The 26,450-nt window shown below is 38.9% G+C and overlaps 1 protein-coding gene across 4 annotated transcripts in view; it reads left to right on the top strand.

The window, feature by feature from the left end:
* LOC136863185 (uncharacterized) overlaps positions 1-26,450 on the top strand; it is a 185,985-nt gene that overhangs the window by 114,227 nt on the left and 45,308 nt on the right. For all 4 annotated transcript variants that reach the window (XM_067139541.2, XM_067139542.2, XM_067139543.2 and 1 more), the window contains 2 exons: positions 12,067-12,402; positions 12,483-12,595. In XM_067139541.2, coding sequence (XP_066995642.2) covers positions 12,067-12,402; positions 12,483-12,595 — 449 coding nt within the window. The remainder of the gene's footprint in view (positions 1-12,066; positions 12,403-12,482; positions 12,596-26,450) is intronic.

Here is a 26,450-nt window from a genome sequence, read left to right on the forward strand (position 1 = left end):
AATATGTCATTCAATGAAATGTTGTTAGAAGTTTTAGAAGATGCATCAAATACTACCCTAGTTTTGGTAGTCGAGCTACTAAGCTTAAAAACTGGATGATGGGGTAGATAATAGCTTCCATCTTCATTCCCTGACTGAGTAGATGTATCCACCTTAACCATATGCCCCATCGCCTCATACTCGTGAAGAAAGTTAGAGTACTCGTGCTTAAGTGAGGGCTGCCTGCTGAAACGCCATTCTAATTGAGTTAGTCTTGACATGGCATGATTGAAGGAGTTTCCCAGAACCTCAGGTTTCTGCTTGAGGGGTAAGCGAACTATGAATCTACCTGTAGCATCCCTAGTAGTATTCTCTGTAAAATGTTTTTCTGTGGCTCTCTCTTCTCTTGTCATGACTCGTGACGTAAGCTCTTCTATTTCCCAGAACCGTTGTAGTTGGGTGTCTAACCTGTCCTCTGACTTCAAGAAACATGTAGTTAGAGTAGAATTTTTCTCTTCCCTACGATGGTAGTGTCCAGCAATAATCCATCCTAGTTCAGTGTCTTGAAGGATAGGATAATCTGGTGATCGAGTTCTGCGCCGAGGTTTTAGTAATGAAAAGAAATGTTCTGCGCCTATTAACAATTCAATGTCACCTGGCTGGAAGAACTTGGGGTCAGCGAGCTTCAAATCAGTGGGCAAGTTCCAATGCTCATGCTGAATGTAACTACTGGGCATGTTACCTGTGATACGTGGAAAGACAGAGCAAGTCATACTCACAGTGAAGTTACTTACAGTGGATTGCAATTCTAACTGAACACTGTACCTTGATTGAGAAATGGAATCATTTATGCCGCTGATTGGTATGGGATTCTTCATTTTCTTAAGGCCTAATCGCTGTGCTAGACTTTCAGTGCAAAGATTAACCTGGCTGCCACTGTCAAGAAGTGCCCGGCAGACCTGCATTTGCCCCCTACAATCTAGTACCTTGACCATGGAAGTGGACAGCAGAACCCCTACAGGGTCTTTTGTATTGCAGTATGTGTGAGAGGAGTTGGATGCAGTTTGATGGGCTGTACCTCCCTCTCTACCTGATGGATTATGTAATGAGGTGTGATGCTTCCTACTACATAATTTACAGCCACGTGATTTGCACTGTTTGGCAGAATGCTGTGTACGCAAACAGTTAAAACATAAGTCCATTTCCTTAACCCTTCTTTGTCTATCTTCCAAACTGAGAGCTGCAAACTCTTCACATTTAAATATCGGGTGATTACCATGACAGCAGGGACACTTTATGAGACTGGTAGTGGTGTAAGTGTAACGTGGTTGAGTATCCCCTTGAGGTTTAGGCTTATTTCTGTCAGCTTGTTGTCTGTGCGATGGTGCAGTGTGCTGTGAGCTAGGGAAGTTCTCCAGAGCTTGCCGTTTATGCTCAACAAATGACAGCAAGTCATCAAGTGATGGAACCCGAGTGTCTGCTTGTGATAATTCCCAGTCTCGTCTAGTACAAGCATCAAGTCCTTGAGCATACAGTTGAGTCAAAATAACTTCATGCAATGGAATGTTAAGTTCTAGGGCCTTGAGTGCATTCAAATGACTATTAAAAGTGTTAGAGTACCTTAACAGTTCTGTGGCTGTTTCACTGGAGACTGATTTTAAAGTTAAGAGTGCCTTAACATGAGTAGCTGCTATTAGTTTCTTGTTCTCAAATCTGTCCTTCAACATTTTCCACGCTACCTCATAATTTGCCTCTGTGATGGGTAAATTTTGAATTAATTGGCTGGCTGGGCCCTTGAGAACAGATGCTAAGTAGTGAAATTTCTGGACACTTGGCAGATTATTGTTGTTATGAATCATAACTTGAAAACTGTCTGCGAATGAGAGCCAGTTTTCGTATTTTCCATCGAAATGTGGAATGTTAATAGCCGGTAACTTTAAACTCGCGACACTGCTGACCTGAGTTCTTCCTGAATCTACCGTGTCGCGTGATGACTCTTCAAGGTTCGCTATTATTTTACTCATTTCGCCCTTTACCTTGTAGTATTTGGTTTCGAATTCGGCACGCGCGTGATCATGAGCTTGCTCGTTTTCAACGTCTCCTAATTCTAATTCTGACTGCACGTCATCAAACTTCGACATTAATGCACTCATGTCTTCGTATCGCAGTTTAATTTCATGCGAATTCGAATGTTGTTGAGCGATGAAATTCTCAACGAAGGTTTCCGAGCGGGTAAGTTGCGCTTTAAATCGCGACCTCTGCTTAAGAAGCTTTTGCCTTGTTGAGGATTCCATGATGGAGGGGGTAAGACAATAACAAGGAGAAAGGGAGAGCCTTAAATGAATAGTACTGACCTGCCTTCTCAGTTTAGTTTACCTCTGGTGCTGGAACATCGAACCTGGGACTGCCAGATGATGTCATTAGTGAACTTCCAAGTATTTCCACGTGACTGTTGAAACTAGTCGTCCATTCTACACGCCACGCTGCTTTCATGAGGTCCTCATGGTGTAGATAATCCGGCCCGGTAATTGGACCATGTTTTGAACGTAACTCACTCACTTGATTAAATAATAACATTTATTACATTTAAGACACTTATATAACACATTATAAATACATAATACTGAGTATTGATGGGCAGATGCCCTCGAGAACAGTCAGTCACATGTTCTCATCTCCTCTCGCACGAGGCACCCAAGCATAACAGTCTCTCATCCCCTTCCATCCACACCACTTCCGGCTGGGTGCTGAAGGGTGCTGCTTTCTGTCCTAGGAAGTGGTAGCGAGCAACTAGGTGGTCTAGCCATAGCTAGGCCGGAACAATTATATTTAAGTGGTCCGCCGACAGCTGCCAATAATTTTGATTAATTATGGACGGACAGGTTATAATAGGTACCGAGTGACAGCGAATTAGATATTTCTAATGATTAACGGCTAGAACTAAACAAGGAGTAGCTAAAAGGAGAAATCCTTGCATACTTGAAAACAATGAGTACACGAATGACGCAAACTGGGCATTCATAGTACACTTTGCTTAGAAAGGGTATTAAAAGGCGCCACAAACGGTATTGCTTTGAAAGGTATCATACCATACAGACTACTAAGCAACGTATTGAGTATATGTTTCAAGTTTGAGGTTGATATCTTGAATAATTTTCGAGTTACAGTAGTTTGAGTGCAGCAGTGTCATTTATTTCTTGGAGGCTTGAACTATCCATCGGATATTCACAATATTTCTAGGGGTATTTATTGTACTTACGGTTGGAGGATTTTCAGTCCAGGAATAACCGTTTTTTCCTTTGATTATTTTTTTCGTTCGTTGTGGAGTCGAGCTTGCAGATCCTGAAGAACCAGTAATAGTAGTAGTAGCAGCAGTAGTATTACTACTATCAGGTCTTGATTCATCAGATAGAGTTGTAACCAATTTTGTCCCACAACTACCAGAGGGACGAAGGGTGTCAGGAACTTGTGTAGTAGTGCTGTGTGGGCCAACCACTCCTGATGTGTACATTGAATTCTTTTCATTTGATGAATGACCACGACGTTTTCTCTTCAATTGTTCACGAAATTCATCATCTGAGGATTCATCTGAGGTTGAAGGTATATAGTCGAGTGTGCTAAAATGTTATTTTCTGACTCACTTCCGCTATCTCCTTCATCTTCATCGGTATCAAAACTATCACCATTTAAAAGTTTGTCAATCTCCGATGGTGACAAAGACATTTTATAAAAACTAGTAGTCTAAAAAACAGCGTAAAACTCGACAAAAACAAATAAAAAGATATACTTAATATAGCCTATGGTACTAATTTTCAACACACTAAGTCAACAACAACGACGAATATTAGATCTAACAATTAAACTTAAATTGAAACACAACACTATGCAAAATAGTTACACCATCGGTATGATATCGTAACATTCACAAACTGACGTCAAAAGCTCTAAAACAAGAGCTTCCAGCACGACGGTTGCACGTGCACTGACCTTGTGAGTTGAGTGGGGAAAGACATTGGGAGGGCCGGAAAAGTCCGTGCAGAAACTTGTTCTATGCAATCAAATTTGTGTTACGTTTCGTAAAAATTACATCATACCATTCCAGGTTTAATAATTATTTAAAGTGGTTTATATGGAAAATAGTTATACCACTGAAATCAGTAGTCTTTTCTGAAGCATGTAGTATAATTTGTTTTGAAACATTGTATAAAGTAACATCAGGAGCTGGAGAGAGAACAACATGCCTCGCGCTGCGAAATGATGTGTTCAGTTAGGCATTTCTTCTCCAATTGCTACATAATCTTGGCAACAGCATAATTTATCTGACCCACCTAATTTGGTGGCCGCGACAATAGACAAAGAAAAGCAAAGAGATCCTCAAGATCCAGGTGGCCAAGAAACAACTAAACTACAGGAACTGTACAGGGCAAAAAAACTTAAAGCTAAGAGGATAGTAAGAGAAGAGAAAGAGAAAAAAGGAATGAGTTTGTGGAAAAGTTGGAAGAGGACAGCAGAGGAAACAAGAAACTTCTTTAGAGAGTAATTAAAAACAAGCGAAATAACCTAGAAGACATCAAGGTAATAGAGCAGGACAGTGGATAATAGTATGAGAGGAAGATGGATTCAGGAGAGAATTCAAGACCTTCTTTGACAAGCTGGTGAATGGAGAGACATCAAATGTAATTCAAAACAGAGAAGAATCTGGAAAAAATGAAGAGCCCAGTAAAAATATGGAGCCACCAATCACATGGCTGGAGATAGAGAAGAGCCTTGAAAGTATGAAGAAAGGGAAAGCTGCAGGAATAGATGAGTTCAGTGTGGACATGTTAAGAGCAGGAGGAACCCCAGCAATCCATTGTCTATGTAGACTCCTAAATGTAGTATGGCAGAAAAATACCATCCCAGAAGACTGGAAGAAAGGTATAATTGTACCTATATTCAAGAAAGGCAGCAGATGGAATTGTACCAACTACCATTATAACACACTACTCTCTCATGAACTAAAAATTCTGGAAAAAATTATGGAGAATAGACTACGAGAAATTGTAGAACCACTTTTAGAAGAGGAACAATATGGCTTTAGGCCTGAAAGATCAACAACAGATCTTATATTTGCTGTCAGGATGCAGATGGAAAAACATTGGGAAAAGGAGAAGCCTTTATATCTACTGTTCCTTAACATCGAAAAGGCCTATGACAGCATACCAAGGGAGCTTATTTGGTAGTGCCTGAGAAAGCTCGAAGTTCGAGACAGTCAATTTCAAAAGTTAAGATGCTTTATGAGAAAACCAGAAGCTGTGTACATGTCGGTTCTGGACTGTCAGACTAGTTTGAGACAAAAAGGGGAGTACAACAAGATAGTGCTTTGTCGCCCCTATTATTTATCATTGTAATGGGTACCATATTAAAAAAAAGGGGCAACAAGCATTTGCATTTGCAGATGATGTAGTAATTTGGGGTAACCCAGAGAAAGATGTAGAAGAGAGACTGCAGGGGTGGAGTCAGGAGTTTGAGAGATATGGATTGAACATCAACAAGGCTAAAATGGTGGTGTTGAAGATACAGAAGGGTGACAATCAGCCTGAAATCATGCTAAATGGCACTAAGCTGGACAGTGTCACAGAATTTAAGTACTTGGGTAGTATAATGTCCAAGGATAACTTAGCTAAATATGAAGTAAATAGTCAAATCAGCAAAGCAATACATTTTTACCTTCAAGTAAGACAGCTACTATGGGATAAGTAAGTATCACTCAAAACCAAGATGACACTGTATAAATCATACTACACCCCTATCCTCACATACAGCCTGGAAACCGCTACATTAACAAGAAAGGACAACTCGAAACTCCAAGCAGCAGAAATGTAGTTCCTTTGCACAATGATCCAGAAGACCAGGAGGGATAAAATCAGGAATGAAAAAGTCAGAGAAGACGTAGGACTAGAAGACTCGTTACTCCAGAAGATCCAAAAGGCAAGACTGAAGTGGTTTGGTCGTGTGAAAAGAATGAACGCCAACAGGTCTGCAAGAAGGGAATATGAAAGAGAAATCAAGGGAAAGAGACCAGTGGGCAGACCTAGAGAAAAATGGACAGACTTCATGAAGGATGTAGAGGAGAGAGGTCAGGATTGGGAGCAGATTGTGAACGAAGAATGGTTCATGGACAGAACAAAATGGAAGGGGCTCGTATACCACACCTGAGAAACTGGAATTGGTCAACGATGATGATGATGATGATGATGATGATGATGTGTGTAGTTGGGATGTTGGGTTTTTCCACATGTTTTTCTATGAACGAATTCTGCAGTTTTTTCCTTATTTCATATCTAATTTCGTCTTGTTTCTCAGAAGGTAATTTACTGTTATCAATTCCGATTCTGCAACATAATCAACACTGTAACCGCTACGTGAGTTCAAGTGGGTTAGGATATTCTTATCTGTGCTAAGTTGTCTGAACTTGAGATCAAGTGCCAGGAATCTTAACTGCAATGCTACATATATAGACCAAACAAGACGCAATTTCTACAAAAGATACAAAGAACACAGAAACACGGTAAGATACAATAGACATTCAGCCTTCAGAGAGCACATATATGACAGTTCACACCATTTCACAGACATCAGCACAGATTAAACATCTTGCACATCAAGAATAAAAGTAAATCCTTGAATGTAAAAGAAGTAATTGAAATTTACATTGCCAAAAATGATAACGAAACTAACCTGAATGAACATACAATTTTTTTAAAATTCCCCTCTATTCACCCTATCTAATTAACGTCCGGACAAAATTATACTTTTTACATTAGCACTTAATGAATCCCACAGGAGGTTATCTCTGACTTAAAGATCTGGAAAGCGGCCAGTATTTAGCATTCGGGAGATAGTGGGTTCAAACTCCAATGTCGGCAGTCCTGAAGATGGTTTTCCGTGGTTTCCCAATTTCACACCAGGCAAATGCTGGGACTGTACCTTAATTAAGGCCACGGCCGCTTCCTTCTCACTCCTAGCTCTTTCCTATCACATCATCGCCATAAGACCTTTCTGTGTCGGTGCGACGTAAAGCGAATTGTAAAAAAAAAAAAAAAAAGAGTCTGGAATGTGGGTTAGGATATTCTTATCTGTAATAAGTTCTCTGAACTTGTGTACCTTCGTCACTACTCGAGACAGTATTTAAATAGATTATCACTCATCACTAAAAATAACATCTTACAAGAAGAAGAAAAATAATAATAATAATAATAAAGAATATGAATATACTACCATGGAAGCCGTTCACGTAAACTTAAATGACATAATGGAAAGTTAAAGGAAAACTAAACAGTCCGTTAAAAAGCTTGTTAGACTATCCCTTAATTATAAAACTAAGAATATAGTTCCATGAAAGCCGTTCATGTAAACATAAATTACATAATGGAAAATTAAAGGAAAACTAACCATCCCATTTTAAAAAGCTCATTAGACTATCCCAAAATAAAATAAAAATAACAACAATACTGAAGGAAGCGCTAAAAATAAGAATAAAAAACTGCGTGTGATTGACGTAGCCACGGAGAGGGGCATGACGTGGCGAAAGTAGGTTAACAGACTGCAGTCATTTTGGACCCACGCCAGTGACGGAGAAACTGTTTCCAAAAAACTCACAGTAAGTGTTGGAGTAGAGCAAAAGGAGGACATCATTAAGATAAGTTCCATATTTCAAGTTCCTAAGTATTAAACAGAAATAAACATAAATATTCTAAATATTTGAGTGTGACTTGATAGAATTTGATGATGTTCTTTCAAGAACGAAACATGTCATTCTTTGTGTAATAGTGTGCACTTTTATTCCTTGTTTAATAATGTGACTTTTACAGGTATGTTATAGTGTAATATTTATATTTACCTAACTTACGTGTTTGACAGACTGGTAAAGCTTTTAAGTTACATGTAACCAAGTCGACACTGGAAAGTATGGCTTCCTTCTTAACAAAAAAAAAATTTTAAAAAAAGCTAGAGAAGGCAACAGGTCTATCATGGGGAAACCTCCACACCATCGTCTATGGTGATTTGCAGATGAAGAAGATGTGTGCCACATTCCCTCACCATTGCGCAGGAGCTGAAGCATGTGGAGATATGCCAACAGTTGGTGCAACATTACAGTGCAGATCCAGCAGAGATCTTTGAGTGTCTGGTCACTGTCGACGAGTCATGGTTCTTCCATGAGACTCTAGAAAAAAACGCAATTCTATGGAGTGGAAAAGGGGCTGCCTGGCCGAGGCGGTAAAGGCGTGCTCGGTTCGCCTGGAAGGACATGGGTTTGAATCCCCGTCAGGAAGTCGTAAAATTTAAGAAACGAGATTTCCACTTCCGGAGGTACATATGGCCCTGAGGTTCACTCGGCCTACACCAAAAATGAGTACCAGGTTAATTCCTGGGGGCTAACGCAGCCGGACATAGAGCTAACCACTCTACCCCATCACGTGCCGAGGTTAACAATGGTGGAAGCCTTTACCTTCCACTTCTCCAAGGGCCTTCATGGCCTGTACGGAGGTGACTTTGCTTTGCTATGGAGTGAAAGCATACTGGGAGCCCTCATCCCAAGAAGACACACCCGGGACTATTCGTGTAGAAACAAATGGTGACTGTGTTCTGGAATCAGGAAGGGGTACTGCTGTTGGATTGACTTCCTACCCATACGATCCTCAAAAGTGATGGACACTGCAGTTCGCTACACCAACCCCGCCAATGAATTCAACAATACTGCCACGGAAAATGGGGTCGTAGATTTCTGCTCCAACATGACAATGCACAGCCACATGCTAGTCGCCACACCATTACCACCATGTGTGAACTATGGTTTACTGAGCTGCCAAATTCCCCATATTAGCCAGATCTGGCTCCTAGCGACTATGACCTATTCAACACAATGAAAGGGGTCATGTGGTGTGAGAAGTTCACCACCAATGAAGAACTTCATGCAGTTGTCCACCAGTGGTGCCAGAATACCCCCAAAGAATGATTTGCTATGCAAATACAGAAGCTGCTAGATTGATGGCAAAACAGACATTGGCAGGCAATACCTGTAATATAATCTGTATTCGTCTTCTCATGCCACCAAAATGTCATCATGCACGTGTTAATTGATCATCACGTCAACAACTGGTACTACAGTTAGTCTTTCTATAACTGACTTTGTTGGTCACTAGTTTGTTTCTTTCACATTTCTTATAATGACCTGTTGGGCTCCTTTTCTCCTTCATTGTTTGTCCTGTGTTCCTAGTCTTTTGCCATCTGTATTTATCTTTGTGTCTTCCCTTTTCCTAAGTTTTTTCTTATCCTACACTACCCACATCAAGACTGAAAATTTGTCAAAATGACCTCTCAATGAATTTTGAATCCCACCCTCCTGATGGAGCTGGAAAGTAGAAACAAGCTCATCAGGGACTTAGAATAAATGGATGTAGAACAGAGGTGCTCACGCTGGGCGTTTCGTCCCGTAGGCAGGCCGTGAAGGTTGGGCGACGTTTTCTCAGTCATTCTCGATCATTGCAACGATGCACGAGTTTGAAATGGAGGCAAAAAATAATTAAAGAAAGAGGACAGAAATCCATGTCATTTTCATTTTACGTTGTAAGAAATAAGCTATTTATGTTCACTGCAGTTTATGTATTGTGACCGGGTACAATAAAGAGTCCTACAACCTCAAATATTTTTGTAATGTACGTAATGAATTGCAGTTTTCACTATTATATTTTAAGAGGTTCTTTAGAAGCATTACTAACATAATACAGAGTTAAGGTGGATAAACTGTGGCTTGTGGTTGCTTGGGTTTAAATTATCTGACAAACTCACCAACAAGCCAATCATGCTTACTGGGAATAACATCGGTCAAGTTATTTATTTAAACATCTAGTAGTTGGTAGATATATTTTCATTGTTGTTCTACTTTAATCGTGGATAGTAAATATCTATGTCCCCACTCGTGATGAAACTCCCTTGCCATTTAGAGGCTAGTTATTATCATCGGATGCCCAATAAGTTTTAAATACTGTTTTCAAATTCAGTGAACAGGGAAATTCAAACTATGCTACAACACTGTGCAAAATCAAACAGAAAACTTGTTGAATTATGTAAATATATTACTTTTTGCTGATGAATAATAGGAATTTTACTTTTTAAGAAATACTGACCTTTGTAAATTGTAACACTAAAATTATGTGTTAGTTTTCTTTGAATGTATAAATATAGGAAAATAAAGCTGACTGTTTATATCGAGCGCAGTATAATCAAAACAGAATATCTTGGAAAGGTTTGTTTTCTTGCAATTATAGCTTAGTTTTCGTACATACTGTACCCCATTCAGCATTTTGCTGAGTAGAGCTGCCAGGCTGAGTGGCTCAGACGGTTGAGGCGCTGTCCTTCTGACCCCAACTTGGCAGGTTCGATCCTGGCTCAGTCCCATGGTATTTGAAGGTGCTCAAATACGTCAGTCTCGTGTCGGTAAATTTACTGGCACGCAAAAGAACTGCTGGACAAAATTCTGGCACTTCGGCATCTCCGTAAACCAAAAAGTTGTTAGTGGGACGTAAAGCCAATTACATTCTTATTATTAGGAGTAGAACTTCATAATGACAATCGAACTTCACTGTTCCCTTCCTTGCAAATTGCGTTCGCTCTCTTGCTTCACTGTGACGTATGCTTGCTACGTAAGCTGCCCGCATTTACGTCACGTCAGCCCGACCGCACTGGGCTAGCCTCAAAGGGTGCCCAACTGAGCACCTCTAGTGTAGAAGAATTGGGATTGATGAAAGTATGCCAATCAGTTTGAAGATGACTGTGTATGAAGATGTAAAAATTGTCTTTAGCCTTTAGTGTTTTCATGTTTGTGTTTTCCTCTCTTTCTGTTGCTCCCTCTTTCTACACAGACCTGTCATTGTGTTTATCCTATTATGTGTTTATGTTCCTAGCTTTCTGTGTATGACTTCATTGTCACTTGTTTCTCGAATGTCACTTGTTTGTTACTTTCCATTACCTACATTTCAGTAGCATTATCAAAACTTCAGAAATGTGTGTTTAACAGATTATGCATAAAAGGTAATATTTTCATTTAATTTCTTAATATTGATGAAATTTGCTGGAATATGGAAATATACCTGCTCTCTGGAGGTAAATGACATTGTGTCTAATTTTTACAAAGTTGTGGTTTTGACATGTTTACTATATTTTCTGCACTTTTTTTTTTTTTTGGTGCAGAACACTGTCTCCTACACACAATAAGTGACTTAGCCAGTTTGAGTTGAAAGACACAAAGTCCAATATAATTCCAAAACAAATGAAAGAAAACATTAAAATTTGGGAAGTAGGTATTAAATGTCAAAAAATACTGTTGTCGTTATTATTGTATAGAACACGCTTACAAAGCTTTTCATTAAAAAAACAAGCAAGTGAAACAAATACTGAAATACATTCTTCCAGCTCTCGTATATATTTGCATATTTGTCACTCAGTACCTCCATGTTGCAGATATACAGTCCCAATGAACATGTGCCGTATAGTCAATATTTTACAAACCTGTTTTAGTTGTTGTTAGTTGTTAGCTGAAATGGGGGATAGTTCGTATTTAGGATTAAATTTGGAGTCAGACATACTGTTCAGGACATGGCAGTACTTCGCCAGCATGTGGAACAAGGTTGCCATTGAATACATGGAATTGCCTGGAAGCTTTATATGTGTGTGACATTTCGAGGACTTCTTGTATTAGAATGCAGTATTCCTGCTGATACACCAACATGGCGACAGCTATTCGACATGGGATGTGCCAAGTAAAGCTGTTACCAATACTACCTGTATGAAGTTTGAATATCTGTAACCTATAGACAATCAACTGTAGGGCATGTGCTCATTTGGACTTTCTGTGTTGTTTTGAGGTGTAATATCCACCCCTTGATTACTTCCACATGTTTGGGAACACCTTGTAAAAAAGAGAATAGTGTGCTTAATATTTATAAGAGGAATTAAAGGCAATAATTTCTTATATTTCATTTCACCAACTTTTAAGGAAATATAATAATAGACTAAATCTAGTCATTTATTTGTACTTATTTTCAGAAGGCTCCACAGAAGCACATTTCATCAACATGGCCTGTCTTCTGCCATATGCTATGCCTTACATTAGCAGTCTGCTTGGGCTTGGCAACTTGGCTCAAAGTTGATAATAGGGATTCTGAAATCCTCGTAGTATACTTCATGAACATATTCTCCTACAAGCAATATATCACAATTATACCACTCATTGTGCTCTTGTTGGTTGTAATCAGAGGCAGTTGTTCAGTGCTAAATGTTGGCTCTCTAATAGTGTGGATGGCTATACATTTCCTGCCATGGCTTATAATCAAGACAGATATGTCAGCTTATTTGGACATTTGGACACAAGACAATTTTGAGGTAAGAACTCTATGAAAGTGATCTTTTTACTATTGTTTAATCAAACTTGCATAGTATATATTTCACGTTATTGTTGACAGTTGGTGCTTCTGTCAGCTGCTGTCTTTATAAATATTATTGCTGCTATGAGAATTCACAAATCCATACTGAAGAAGGTGCAGCTAACCAAAATGCATGCAGGCTCCATTGACAGGTGAGTGATGATAGCATCTGTCATCAATCAATCAATCAATCAATCACCACTGATCTGCATTTAGGGCTGTCACCCATGTGGTGGATTCCCTATCAGATGTTTACCTAGTCTTTTCTTAAACGATTTCAAGGAAGTGGGAAATTTAATTTATAATAATATAAGAAATTTATTTTAACTCAACCTATTCAATACAGTACAAGATATTTACATATTAGTTAAACATCATTAAAAATCGTTGAGACATGTTTCGCCCCTTCTGTGGGGCATCATCAGTCATATCATATACCTCAAAATTCTACCAGGCGTCTGGTTGGAAATTATAAAAATATGTTACCTGTGTGAATACATTAAAAAACATTTACAAGATCTTATCATTAACAAAATATCAAAATTAATTAAAAAATATTACACTAGTGAACACGATGGTGAATTTTCACTCAAAACAAGGCCGTCCTATGTACAGTATTGACAATAATGGTAGTTAAAGTTTTATTTGGTGCTAAGTTCGAAGACAGTTTAAAATGTATGTACAAATGTTGAGAATGAATGCAGAATACATATAATTGCAATTTACTGTATGTATATTTTACATTGTAAAATAATGTGGAAAAAATCATTCCAAATTTGTATTAAATTTCATGGGGAAAAAAAATTTACTCCAGTCCTCAATATTATGGTCCTGGTGCAGTCTAATCAGAAATGGCTTCAAGATGTGAAATTTTGTATGTGATTTATGATCAGCTCATGTAAAAATGTTGCATTTCGTCGTAATTCAACTTGGATGTTTATGTTGACTAATTATTAGTTCGTCGAAGTATCCATGGGCTAATCATCACCGTTGGACACTCTCTTTGAAGACTGAGTGCCTAGTGCATGTAAACAACAGTTGATATTTGATTCAAAACGAACCATGTTGAACAACAGTAAAAATAATGGCTTGAATGAGGGCAGTTGAAATGTCGTTAAATCTTCCCATTGACTAGTGTTTTTAAGTTCCTCCATGTGTTTAGGTTGTTGAAGTATGGGGTTTCAGTTTTATTGGTTGAATGGGCGACAGTCAAAACGTTGTCCGATGTAATTAATGTTGAGCTGTCTTACGTATGTGAAAATCTGAAAGGAAGGATAAGTCCTTAATTAGTTGAGTGAAATGACGGGAAAAAAGAGAAAGAATGAATGCGTTGGAGAATTGAGACTGTGAAGTTAAAAACTTACCTTAAGTGTTGTTGGGCTGTTACCTTATTGCTAAGAGGTTTTTGAAGCACTGGCTGTCACTAACGTCTTGCTCCTCGTATTGTACGTGTGACGTCTTGGTGGAGGGGAGTGTACCTGATAAGGCGGGGCTGTGGGCGTGTGATTGGCACATGGGAAGGAGTTGTGTGTATTGTAGGGAGAACAGGGGCTTGATAAATTGAACGGCTTAGTGGGGGTGCTTGAAGAGGTTGTTTTGAGGACGTCAACTTATCTTTTGTGTTTCAGATTTAACTTGTTGAACGAAATTATTAATTGTTCATAAAGAGGGCTTCAGTTGTCTATTGGATCATTGAAGTTTTTATTACTATTGTATTTTTGGTCCAAGATGTACAAATTTTTGAACTCGGCCATGAGTCTGCTTTTATCTAGTCTTTTTAAAATTTGGAGATCTTGTTCGATTGTGGTGAAACTGTGTCCTGTGTCCTTCATATGGATGCTCATGGCTGAGTGTTTGTTGTGTTTCTGGGCATTAAAATATTCTGCATATCTAGTTGTCAAGCTTCTTCCGGTTTGACCAATGTATGAACTATTGCACTCAGCGCATTTCAGTCTGTAAATGCCGGAACCCGAAAATTTATTGTTGTCATAGTTTATCTTGTTGTGGTTGAAGAATAACTTTTGATTTGAATTTTGGGTCTTAAAGGCTATCTTAATATCACGTTTCCTTAAAGGGGTAGCAATTTGATGTATGATGGGATTAGTATAGGTAAAGATTGCATACTTTGATTTGTTTTTCTCCATTGGGGAGAGGTTCGTGGTCAATTTCAATTTCACTTTATTGATTATTTTTATTGATTATTTTATATATGATTGAGGGATTGTATCCGTTGAAAATAGCTATTTCTTTTATGGTATTTATTTCTTTTTTCAAGTTGGTGGTTGCCATGGGAATTTTTAGCACTCTGTACACTAAGCTGTAAAATGAGGCTTGTTTGTGTGACTGTGGGTAAAGAGAATTTTGTTTTATGGTTGTAGGAGTGAACGAAGGTTTTCTGTAAATTTGTAAATTGAAATTGTTTAAGGTCCTGGTAATTGTAATGTAATTGTAATCCCTCAATCATACATAAAATAATCAATAAAGTGAAATTGAAATTGACCACGAACCTCTCCCCAATGGAAAAAAAAATCAAAGTACACAACCTTTACCTATCCCATCGTACATCAAATCGCTACCCCTTTAAGGAAACATGATATTAAGATAGCCTTTAAGACCCAAAATTCAAATCAAAAGTTATTCTTCAACCACAACAAGATAAACTCGGACAACAATAAATTTTCGGGTTCCGGCATTTACAGACTGAAATGCGCTGAGTGCAGTAGTCCGTACATCGGTCAAACCGGAAGAAGCTTGACAACTAGATATGCAGAACATTTTAATGCCCAGAAACACAACAAACACTCAGCCATGAGCATCCATATGAAGGACACAGGACACAGTTTCACCACAATTGAACAAGATCTCCAAATTTTAAGAAGACTAGATAAAGGCAGACTCATGACAGTTCAAAAATTTGTACATTTTCTTGGACCAAAAATACAATAGTAATAAAAACTTAAATGATCCAATAGACAACTGAAGCCCTCTTTATGAACAGTTAATAATTTTGTTCAACAAGTTAAATCTGAAAGACAGAAGATTAGTTGACGTCCTCAAAACAACCTCTTCAAGCACCCCCACTAAGCCGTTCAATTTATCACGCCCCTGTTCTCCCTCCAATACACACAACTCCTTCCTATGCGCCAATCACAGGCCCACTCCCCTCCACCAAGACGTCACACATACAATACGAGGAGCAAGACGTTAATGACAGCCAGTGCTTCAAAAACCTCTTAGCACCAATAATTGTACGTAGATGTGATGTGTTGTATACTGCAACATTGTGGATGAATGTGTCTGTAACAAAAGATTATTCAGATTGTAATAGTTTGTAAGTGGTGTTATCAGAACATTGAAGCTGGAATATTGCTCACCCCTTTGTTTCACGCTTTTTTGTTTAGTTGTGCTTGTTGCAGTACTGAGACTATTTGTCATCGTGTTTTTACTTCTTGTGTTATATGAATGAGGTGGGTGTGATGGAGGGCAAGTAGGTGGAGAAGGAGAAAGTGCTATGAGCGGAGCAATGGTCATTGGCGTAATGTGAGGAGGCCAAGTAAGGGGCGTAGGTGAGGGAATAGTGGGCGAGGTGTTGGATACTAGGTTAGCTTGTGAAGGGGAAAGAGAAAGGGCTATGGGTGGAGTGTTGGGCATTGGCGTGATGTGAGGAGGGCGAGTAGATGGAGTAGGGGAAGGGATTGTGGTGGGAGTTACATTTGTTGACTTATTGGAAGGTTTACGGTTAAAAGTTTTTGAAATTTTACTGATATTTGATTTAAAAGCTTGTAGCAATTTTGGCAATTGTTCTGTTAATGGGCTTTTTATTTCAGTTGCATCGTTAGGTTTTTTTCCCCCTATTTTCAATGAACAGAATTATTGTAAATTAAGGTTTAATGTATGACTCGACCTTAAGAAAATCATATAAAAAATGGCTGAAGATGTTCGATATAGCGAGCGAAACATGTCCCATTTAATGTTTGTATTGTAATGTCCCTTTAGAGACAAACATTTCATGTATTGAATTGAGTGGATAATAAAGGAATTGAAAATACTAGTAGTAAGTTCAATACGGATTAAAACATGAAATTGGTCTTATGCAAAATTCTAGAGTGCTGAATAACATAGTTATAATGTAAAGAACATTCTAAAACCCTCTAGTGTCAAAGATACGTTATTCTGGATGTTGCAGTGTGTTGCACAATGTTACCGTGGATTATACATCATATATACAGGTAATAATAAGTGATATACTATTAATTACAAGTTCTTACATTAACTGAACTCATATGAATATATATACAGCACATCTTCAATCAATCAATCAATACTGATCTGCATTTAGGGCAGTCGCCCAGGTGGCAGATTCCCTATTTGTTGTTTTCCTAGTCTTTTCCGAAATGATTTCAAAGAAATTGGAAATTTATTTAACATCTCTCTCGGTAAGTTATTCCAATCCCTAACTCCCCTTCCTATAAATGAATATTTGCCCCAGTTTTTCCTCTTGAATTCCAACTTTATCTTCATATTGTGATCTTTCCTACTTTTATAAACGCCATTCAAACTTATTTGTCTACTAATGTCATTCCACGCCATCTCTCCGCTGACAGCCCGGAACGTACCACTTATAATACCAATATAAATGGTCCGTTATTGGACATTATAAATTTTCCAGCTAACTCATTCTTGGTTGCCAGCGTTTCGCCCTCGTGTGCTAGGGTGGGCTCATCAGTTGGTACCTAGCACACCTACCAATACGCTGGCTAGTGCATACCGTGGAGGCCACTGCGTAGGCTAACTGGAGCCACCGGCAGTGCCAATGCACTAAGAGACTTTGTCTCATCACTAGAAATTGATGCCTGCTTGGCCATCAGATGATATAGATGTTGATTCCCATAGGGAATCTGAAATATTTGTCCTGAATGAGTAAATTTATAATACCAATATAAATGGGGTTATAACGGGTTATGGACCACCGGTGAATTGTATAGTCCTAGCCGCCTGAGCACAAGGAAGGCCACGACTCAGAATATGTCCGAGATGCCCACTCCCATTCCATAGCAACCGGTATCCCGACTCTCAGGACCACTTAATAGGCCACTCAGCCGTTGCCCATGGTTCACGAACTAGGACTTACTGGCCTGTAATTTTCAGCTTTATGTCTATCACCCTTTCTTTTATACACAGAGGCAACTATAGCAACTCTCCATTCATCTGGTATAGCTCCTCCGACCAAACAATAATCAAATAAGTACTTCAGATATGGTACTATATCCCAACCCATTGTCTTTAGTATATCCCCAGAAATCTGATCAATTCCAGTCGCTTTTCTAGTTTCTTATTGTAAATGTCATTGTTATCATATGTCAATTTTATTACTTCTTTGGCCTTAGTCTCCTCCTCTATCTCGACATTATCCTTGTAACCAACAATCTTTACATACTGCTGACTGAATATTTCTGCCTTTTGAAGATCCTCACATACACACTCCCCTTGTTCATTAATTATTCCTGGAATGTCCTTCTTGGAACCTGTTTCTGCCTTAAAATACCTATACATACCCTTCCATTTTTCACTAAAATTCGTATGACTGCCAATTATGCTTGCCATCATATTATCCTTAGCTGCCTTCTTTGCTAGATTCAATTTTCTAGTAAGTTCCTTCAATTTCTCCTTACTTCCACAGCCATTTCTAACTCTATTTCTTTCCAGTCTGCACCTCCTTCTTAGTCTCTTTATTTCTCTATTATAATAAGGTGGGTCTTTACCATTCCTTACCACCCTTAATGGTACAAACCTGTTTTCGCATTCCTCAACAATTTCTTTAAACCCATCCCAGAGTCAGTTTACATTTTTATTTACCGTTTTCCACCGATCATAGTTACTTTTTAGAAACTGCCTCATGCCTGCTTTATCAGCCATATGGTACTGCCTAACAGTCCTACTTTTAAGACCTTCCTTTCTATCACATTTATTTTTAACTACCACAAAAACAGCTTCATGATCACTAATACCATCTATTACTTCAGTTTCCCTATGGAGCTCATCTGGTTTTATCAGCACGACATCCAGGATATTTTTCCCTCTGGTTGGTTCCATCACTTTCTGAATCAGCTGTCCTTCCCATATTAACTTATTTGCCATTTGTTGGTCATGCTTCCTGTCGTTCGCATTTCCTTCCCAATTGACATCTGGCAAATTCAGATCTCCCGCTACAATCACATTTCTTTCCATGTCGTTTCCCACATAGCTGACTATCCTATCAAATAATTCCGAATCCGCGTCAGTGCTACCCTTTCCCGATCTGTACACTTCAAATATATCTAGTTGCCTATTATCTTTAGAAATGAGCCTTACACCTAGAATTTCATGTGTCTCATCTTTAACTTTTTCGTAGCTTACAAATTCTTCTTTCACCAGAATGAACACTCCGCCTCCCACCCTTCCTATCCTATCTCTACGATACACACTCCAGTGCCGTGAGAAAATTTCTGCATCCATTATATCATTTCTCAGCCATGATTCAACTCCTATTACAATATCTGGTGAATATCTATTAAATTAATTCTATTCCTTTCCTTACAATACTTCTACAGTTCAACACTAACAATTTTATGTCATCCCTACTTGATTTCCAGTTCCCTGTTCCCTTATCACCGCTCCCTAGGCCATCCCGTTTCCCTGAATGTACCTCCCTATTACCCTTCCAAACAAATTTCCTAACTTATACGTACCACTGCGGTTTAAATGAAGGCCATCTGAGTGCAGATCCCTATCTCCTACCCACCCATTAGGATCTAGAAATTTCACTCCCAGTTTCCCACATACCCACTCCATAGTCTCATTTAAATCCCCAATCACCCTCCAGTCAGTATCCCTTCTACACAGTATTCCACTAATAACAATCTCCGCTTTCTTAAACTTCACCCGTGCTGCATTTACCAGATCCCACACATCTCCAACTATGTTGGTACTTACATCAGCTTGCCTTACATTGTTGGTACCAACGTGAAACACTACCACCTTCTCCTTCCCCTCCTCCCTCTCTTCTACTTTCCTCAACATCTGCCTCAACCTAATTCCTAGATAACACTCTACCCTGGTACCCTTTCCTCCACACACTTTCCCCACGTGTCTAACGATGGAATCTCCCATGACCAGAGCCTCAACCCTACCCACCTCGTTTGATCCCCTCCCCTCCTGGTCAGCCCTATCTTTCCTGATAACTGCAGAAGCTACTTCCTCCTCCCTTTTCTCCTTCCCATGACCCTGTTCCACCTGTCTTTTCCTATCATCTACTCTACATTTTCCTTTCCTACCTTTTCCCTTCCTCCTACTTCCACACATCTCAGCAACAGTTCCCTGTCCCTCATCTTCCCTCTGTTGTTCTACCTGGAGTGACTCGTACCGATTTTGCACAGACACCTGTCCTGAATTCTGATCCTGAATAGAGCTCTTAGCCTGCAATCTCCTTCCCCTTAGAACATTAGACCACCTGTCTTCTACAACTCCTCCCTTTCCTTCCCCTCCCTCTTGTACACCTACTGTAACCTGTACATTGTTTGAGGGAGTCCTATCTTCCTTCCTGTCTTCTGTGAGAATCCTAATTATCTCCCTCAAACTTTCCAACTCCTCCCTCATACCCCTCAATGCCTCGCCACACCCACAGAAACTACACTCGCGCTCCTTAGCCATTCTTTACGGGGGGGAAAAAATGAAATTAAAAATAAAATAACTTATTTGAAAAAAATAAATGAACGGAGGGATATATTGTCTGGGATAGTACACAACAATAAGGTAATTAATATACGACTACACTACAATACTACTTAGTCGTGCTCTATATTTTTATCCTACAACCCCTGACAGGATAAAAACCGCTGTTAATTACTGAATATCGAAAGTAATAGCCTACACAAGAACTACACAATTCCAAACTGCAATTAAGCCTATTCTAATTACAACAACAGTATTTTAGTAAGAGTTTCTACGGATACCTCTACTACACCAGTACTACACAAATATTTTACAATAATAAAATAATCACACTAAATTCTAATAGGATATTACTCGTATACTACTGTACAGTACACTACAGTAATGTTAAACTACTTTCAGACGTATCCTAATTACGGAACCGTACCGTATGTCACTATACTATCTAATATATTATACCTTATCTTCACTACAATTCTACAATTCTACTGAAATGTGGTTATGTGATTATTACAGCTGGTGGATTACTATTATTTTCCCTACTCCACGGGACGGAGAATAAAAGTGTCCTTAATTAGGCCTACTGAAAAATACAAGGTTGTCTACAGTAATTTCTCAAATATTTCTATCAAAACTACTACTACTACTACTACTCCAGGGACTTGAACTGCAATTACTGGGATATATGAACTTTATTATTATTAGCTAACCGCTCATAAATACTGAAAGATCGAGGGAGCGAAATATAAATTACGGATACTTTAACTACCTACTTAGAAGTACTAATGAATGGAATACAAGATCAGCTGATTTTTATTTTTATTTACTTGACTACACTACATCCTTTGTTCACAACTTAGCCAACAATGCAATATTTGAATATGAGGAGCGACAATAATCAATAACAATACAACGACTGTTGACTATTACCGTGTAATCTCTTTAACTTCTTTTTCTTCAGGACATAACCTCACAAACAATGCGATCATAAATAATAATGATACTAATACTAATAAGTGGATGTAAACACTTCATAGCCGTGCATCACAAGTAATAATAATAATAATCATTTTAAAAAATCATAAAAATAATACTAACAATTATTATTCGAGCTCAATAGTTGCATTATTTACCCATGGATTAAAGAATATTGTTTACAAGTTATATCAGTTTATTACACTTGTGTCACTATAAGAGTGACATAATATTTTAAGATTAACTTGTTCAGTTGAATTGAACAGACAGTTTTATAACATATTTCTAATAATAAGAAAGTTAATTTTAAAGACAAACACTATATTAGTGAAACAAATGTTTTAATCATATCATATCGACGGGGAACTTCTAAACAATCTCCGTTATGCTGACGACACGGTATTGCTACCAGACAACGCAGAAGACTTTCAAGTATTATTAGACAAAGTGAATGTTGCTTGCAACAACAGAGGACTGAAGATAAACATTTAGAAAACCCAGTTCATGGTCGTCAGTAAACAGCAAGACGTCCACGTGCAGCTCACTCCCGACAATGAACCGATCGCTAGGATTCACCAATACCAGTATCTAGGATGTTACCTGAAACAGAAATGGGACTGCAGCCAAGAAATACGGGTCTGCATTGAACATGCGAGAAGCATCTTCATGCACATGAAGAAACTGCTCAACAACCGCAACCTACAACTGAACCTAAGGCTCCGTCTGGTCCGTGCCTACATCTTTCCCACGTTACTTCATGGAATGGAAGGCTGGACACTTACTCAGGCCCTCTGTAAAAGACTGGAAGCATTCAAAATGTGGGTGTACAGACGGATGCTTCGCATTTCGTGGACAGACAGAATCCGGAATTCCGAGGTATTGGATCGACTTGGAAAGAAGACTGAAGTCATGCTGATCATTAAAAGGTGGAAGTTGGAATACTTTGGCCATATAATGCGGAATGATAAGTACAGAATTCTGCAGCTTGTTATACAAGGAAGAATAGAAGGACGTAAGACACCTCATGATTATTTTATAATTCAATGAGTAATGTATTGTATTGAGTAGGTGGTTGTTAATAAAAGGATTTTATAATTTTAATATATTGTCCTCAATATGGTTCTATTATGAGATTAATTACATGTAAGAGTCCTGGTAGACGACGAACTCTAAGGATGAAGAACCTCGTAGACTGGTATGGGTTGGACACGATGTCTCTGTTCCGTGTCGCTGCATCCAAATTCAGGATTGCCATGTTGACCGCCAACCTTCGCTAGAAGATGGCACATTAAGAAGAAGATGATGTACGTTTACTTGTAATGTGTGTCTGTCTAAATATTCTTATTTCATGTATTTTTGAGTTGAAGATTGTTCCAAGTGAACCTAAACTGGTATTTGATTATTAAAATTTGATATTGTACTTTTATAGTGTTGATTGGTGGAACATGCTTTGGAATATTCTGCTAAACTTCAGAACTGGTTGAACAATTTTGAATCATCTATTTCTATACCCTTTGACTGTAGATACTGAAGACATTGTACAATATCCTCAAAGCTGAGGTCCTTAATGATTTAAAGCTTCAATCATTTGAAACACTTGAATTCTTCCATAGGATGCATCCATTTATCCAAGTACTCAAAGTAAGTTTCATAGAAATAAGTTACATTCTCCTCCATAAATATCTTGCATTTATTATTCCAGACCATCTTTTGAAAATGTTTTCAACTTTTGTCCGCCTTTAAGAGGATGAATTGACTTTCAAGTCTATCTTTCAGTGAAGATTGAAAAGATTCTAATAGTTTAAGTACTTCTGCAATTAATTCTTTTCTTTCTCAAATGACAAAATTTTATAGTGAAAAATGTGCATTGTTGAGGAATGAAGCAAGAGATGGAACTCTGAAGAGTCATTTTCGAAGGAAGTTCGTAACTGGTGAAGGCACAGACTTCCTATCCTGAGAAAGGAAGTAGGATTTCAGAGCTGGGTACAATTTTTCAGGATCCTCTCTACTGCAGGATGCAATGTTAAACCACCTAGTTCTGCAGTGATTTAAAAGTTGCAGGTAATTTACATCAACAAATTCACAAAATTCTTTCAGTTCATGAGTGCGCTCTGCATATATTGAAACAGGAACTCCCGTACTTCAGTTTTGTGGAGAGCATGGATAACGCCATGGCGTGTACAGTTCATGCTTTAGAGAGTACGAGAGAAGGGTAGTGAAATTAGTTCATATTTAAAGTGAAACTTGCAGTTTATTCAAAAAATGCATAGAAATTATATCACCTTTTACAGACGAATAGTTTGAATGTCCTCGAAGATGTGGAGAAGGTGGCGTCCCACGTTGTCGGCATCGGCGGCGTCCCACGGCAGTTGTTAGCCCTTGATGTTGAAGGAGACTCGAACCTGGGGCGGTCGTCTGATAATAGTGCAGCGTGGAATAGTTGTTGAGTTTTGTATTCCACTAAGTCCCATGAAAGGAGCAGAGAAATGTAAAACTTTCGCACAGAATGTCAATGGAATCTGATACGACACTTCTCTACTGCACTACACTGCAAATTATGGCGGAACACTGTTTACTGGCCGAATAAGTTCCACTATAAATGGTACTGGACGCACATTTGAAAAAAAAAAAAAGATGAATTCAAAATCACAGTTCTGTGAGAATGATTAATATTGTTCGTGCAATAGTCACTACTGAACTTAAAGTGATAGGCAATGAAAATAATCTGGAGCTTTCCGAGATACGATGGTTTACCACTTCACTTAATCTCAGTGCAAAAGAAAATAAATTAAGTCCTTCGGACACAGTCTCTGCACTGTTTGTAAAGAGTACATGCAATGTTCTAGCACACACACACACGCATAGAAATAAATTAAAGCTTCTGTGAAGACAGAAAGAAGTAGTTTATGACACAGTCTTGTGAAAGAGAACCAAATTCTGTTACGACTCAGTCTTAACAAAAATCACGTAATTTCTCAGAGGTAAATTTTCCACTGAGGCACAATACTACACGTAAATGTAGACACACACTTTATGAGGGGAATTAACATAGTCCCTTGAAAGGAAATAAAGGCACCATATTTCACGAATCAGCACAGTCTTTGAAAGAAAATATCGGCACAGTCTCATGTTAGCACGGTTATGCGAAGTGAATTAACACAGTCTTTTGAAAATGAAGGTTGGCACAGTCTTATGAAAAGAAAATGTTGACACTGTTTTTTCACGGGGTGAAAAAGAAAGTTTGTCACTGTCCTTTATGAAACAAATAACACTGTCTATGAAAAGAATAGTACTTTTACTAGGGCACAATTTCACAAAATATCCTAACACAGTCTCTTGTAAAGGAAACAGCTAAAGCACAGTCTTTATGCCCTAAGTCCTTCAAGCACAGTTTCAAAATATCAAGTGATTACTGTACAATCTCTTCAGTTACACAATTCACGAAACGAAATAATGTTACTCGGCTCGACAGACCGATATTATCAGTGAATAAGCTTTCGCTTACACGCGAAGTTAGAGTCCACAGAGAAGGCTTTCAACACTCGTATTACGTACATTCAAACCCCGGTCCTTAGCCAGACAGAGTAACGAACTGTATCACATCAGCGAAACGACTGGTTCATGACGAAGTACTGTGACACACTGACACACTCTGATCTCGTTGAGGCTGGCAACCCCCTTATATTACTCAAGGTCGGACAGCGAGACTGGAAATTTGAGCTTCAAAAAAAAATTCCTATCTCGGCCATCCTTCCGTCCATTTTAATGTAATGTTGCGTAGTAGCATTTGTTGTCCAGGCCTACAAGGTGACATTCTCAAAATTACGATTTAACTTTCCGTTCTTGATGAAATGCCATAGAATCAAAAAGAACTTTCGGTGTGACGTCACTTGGCCTTGGCTGGCACTCTGTAGCAGCGCTTCCTTGCATGCTGTCACCCACGATGCCCGTGCGCTCGGCGATCATTTTGAATCCTTACAGTCGGGTGTTAGCGTGTTCTTCTCAAGAAATACATGAACGCGAATGCTCGCAGGGTATTCCTGTTTCAATATATACGAGGGTCGAGTCATAAGTCATGGCAAATATTTTTTTTCCCTCACAGACTGGAGACAATACGGAAAATCTAAGATGTGCATTTGGAAATATAGGGCATGTACTTATGCATAGTGCCTGAAGACAAATTCTGACTTCAGGAGATTCTTGTAGGAAAGTGACAGAACACAGGCCATTGGTAAACATTGTTTTATTTTGGTATAGACAGCAAATACACAAGACAAGGACAGGTCTCCACTGGTTACAGACCTTTGAAATAATCACCCCAGTGAAAGTGTGTTGCCAGTGGTGGGGCAGGCGCTGAATACCATTCGCTGCATGTGTATCACTAACGTGTGACACCTCCCTGTGAAATGCCGTTACAATGTCCTCTTTGTTAGCAAACCGTTGTCCACGTAATGGCTTCTTGACTTCCGGGATTAGATCATAGTCACACACCTAATGCAGAGAACTGCTATTTTAATATATGGTCGTTGCTCCTGCTTGTTGACTTCCATTTTGTGACGCTCTCACTCACACACCGAACTTAGGGGCATGCTTAGACCCACACTGTTGTTTACATACACCATCATACGCAAGTACATACCGTACATTTCCAAATGCATATCTTAGATTTTCTGTGTTGTCTCCTGTTCGCGAGAAAAAAATTGTTGCCATGACTTAGGACTCGACCTCGGTATATATATGAAAGAAGTTGAAAATTGTCATCACCACAGACTCACTATCAATAGGAAGAGCATACAATTATGTAGAATCTTAGAAGTGAAGCTTCTTTTTTTTTTTTTTTTCCTATTGGCTTTACGTCGCATTGACACAGATATGTCTTATGGCGATGATGAGGCAGGAAAGGGCTAGGACTGGGAAGGAAGTGGCCGTGGCCATAATGAAGGTACAGCCCCAGCATTGGCCTGGTGTGAAAGTAGGAAACCACGGAAAACCATCTTCAGGGCTGCCGACAGTGGGATTCGAACCTAGTATCTCCCGAATACTGGATACTGGCCGCACTTAAGCGACTGCAGCTGCTATCGAGCTCGGTAGAAGTGAAGCTTCCACGGTGTGTAGAATTATTTAGTTCTTTTTCCAGGTTGAACTGTGTTGTTGTTTTCTGTACATTCCGTACAGTTTGCCGGCGCTTCGAATACATTGCAGTATTCTTTGTCAAGGTGACTGAAATACCCCTACTCGATCCAAGCTAATCAGTCTCCCAGGCAGTAATCACACTACCAGAGTGGTTCCTGACCTTGGCCTTATATCTCCTACTTTCTCTGG

The sequence above is a fragment of the Anabrus simplex genome, chromosome 2 (assembly GCF_040414725.1).
Source record: "Anabrus simplex isolate iqAnaSimp1 chromosome 2, ASM4041472v1, whole genome shotgun sequence".
Classification (NCBI taxonomy): domain Eukaryota; kingdom Metazoa; phylum Arthropoda; class Insecta; order Orthoptera; family Tettigoniidae; genus Anabrus; species Anabrus simplex.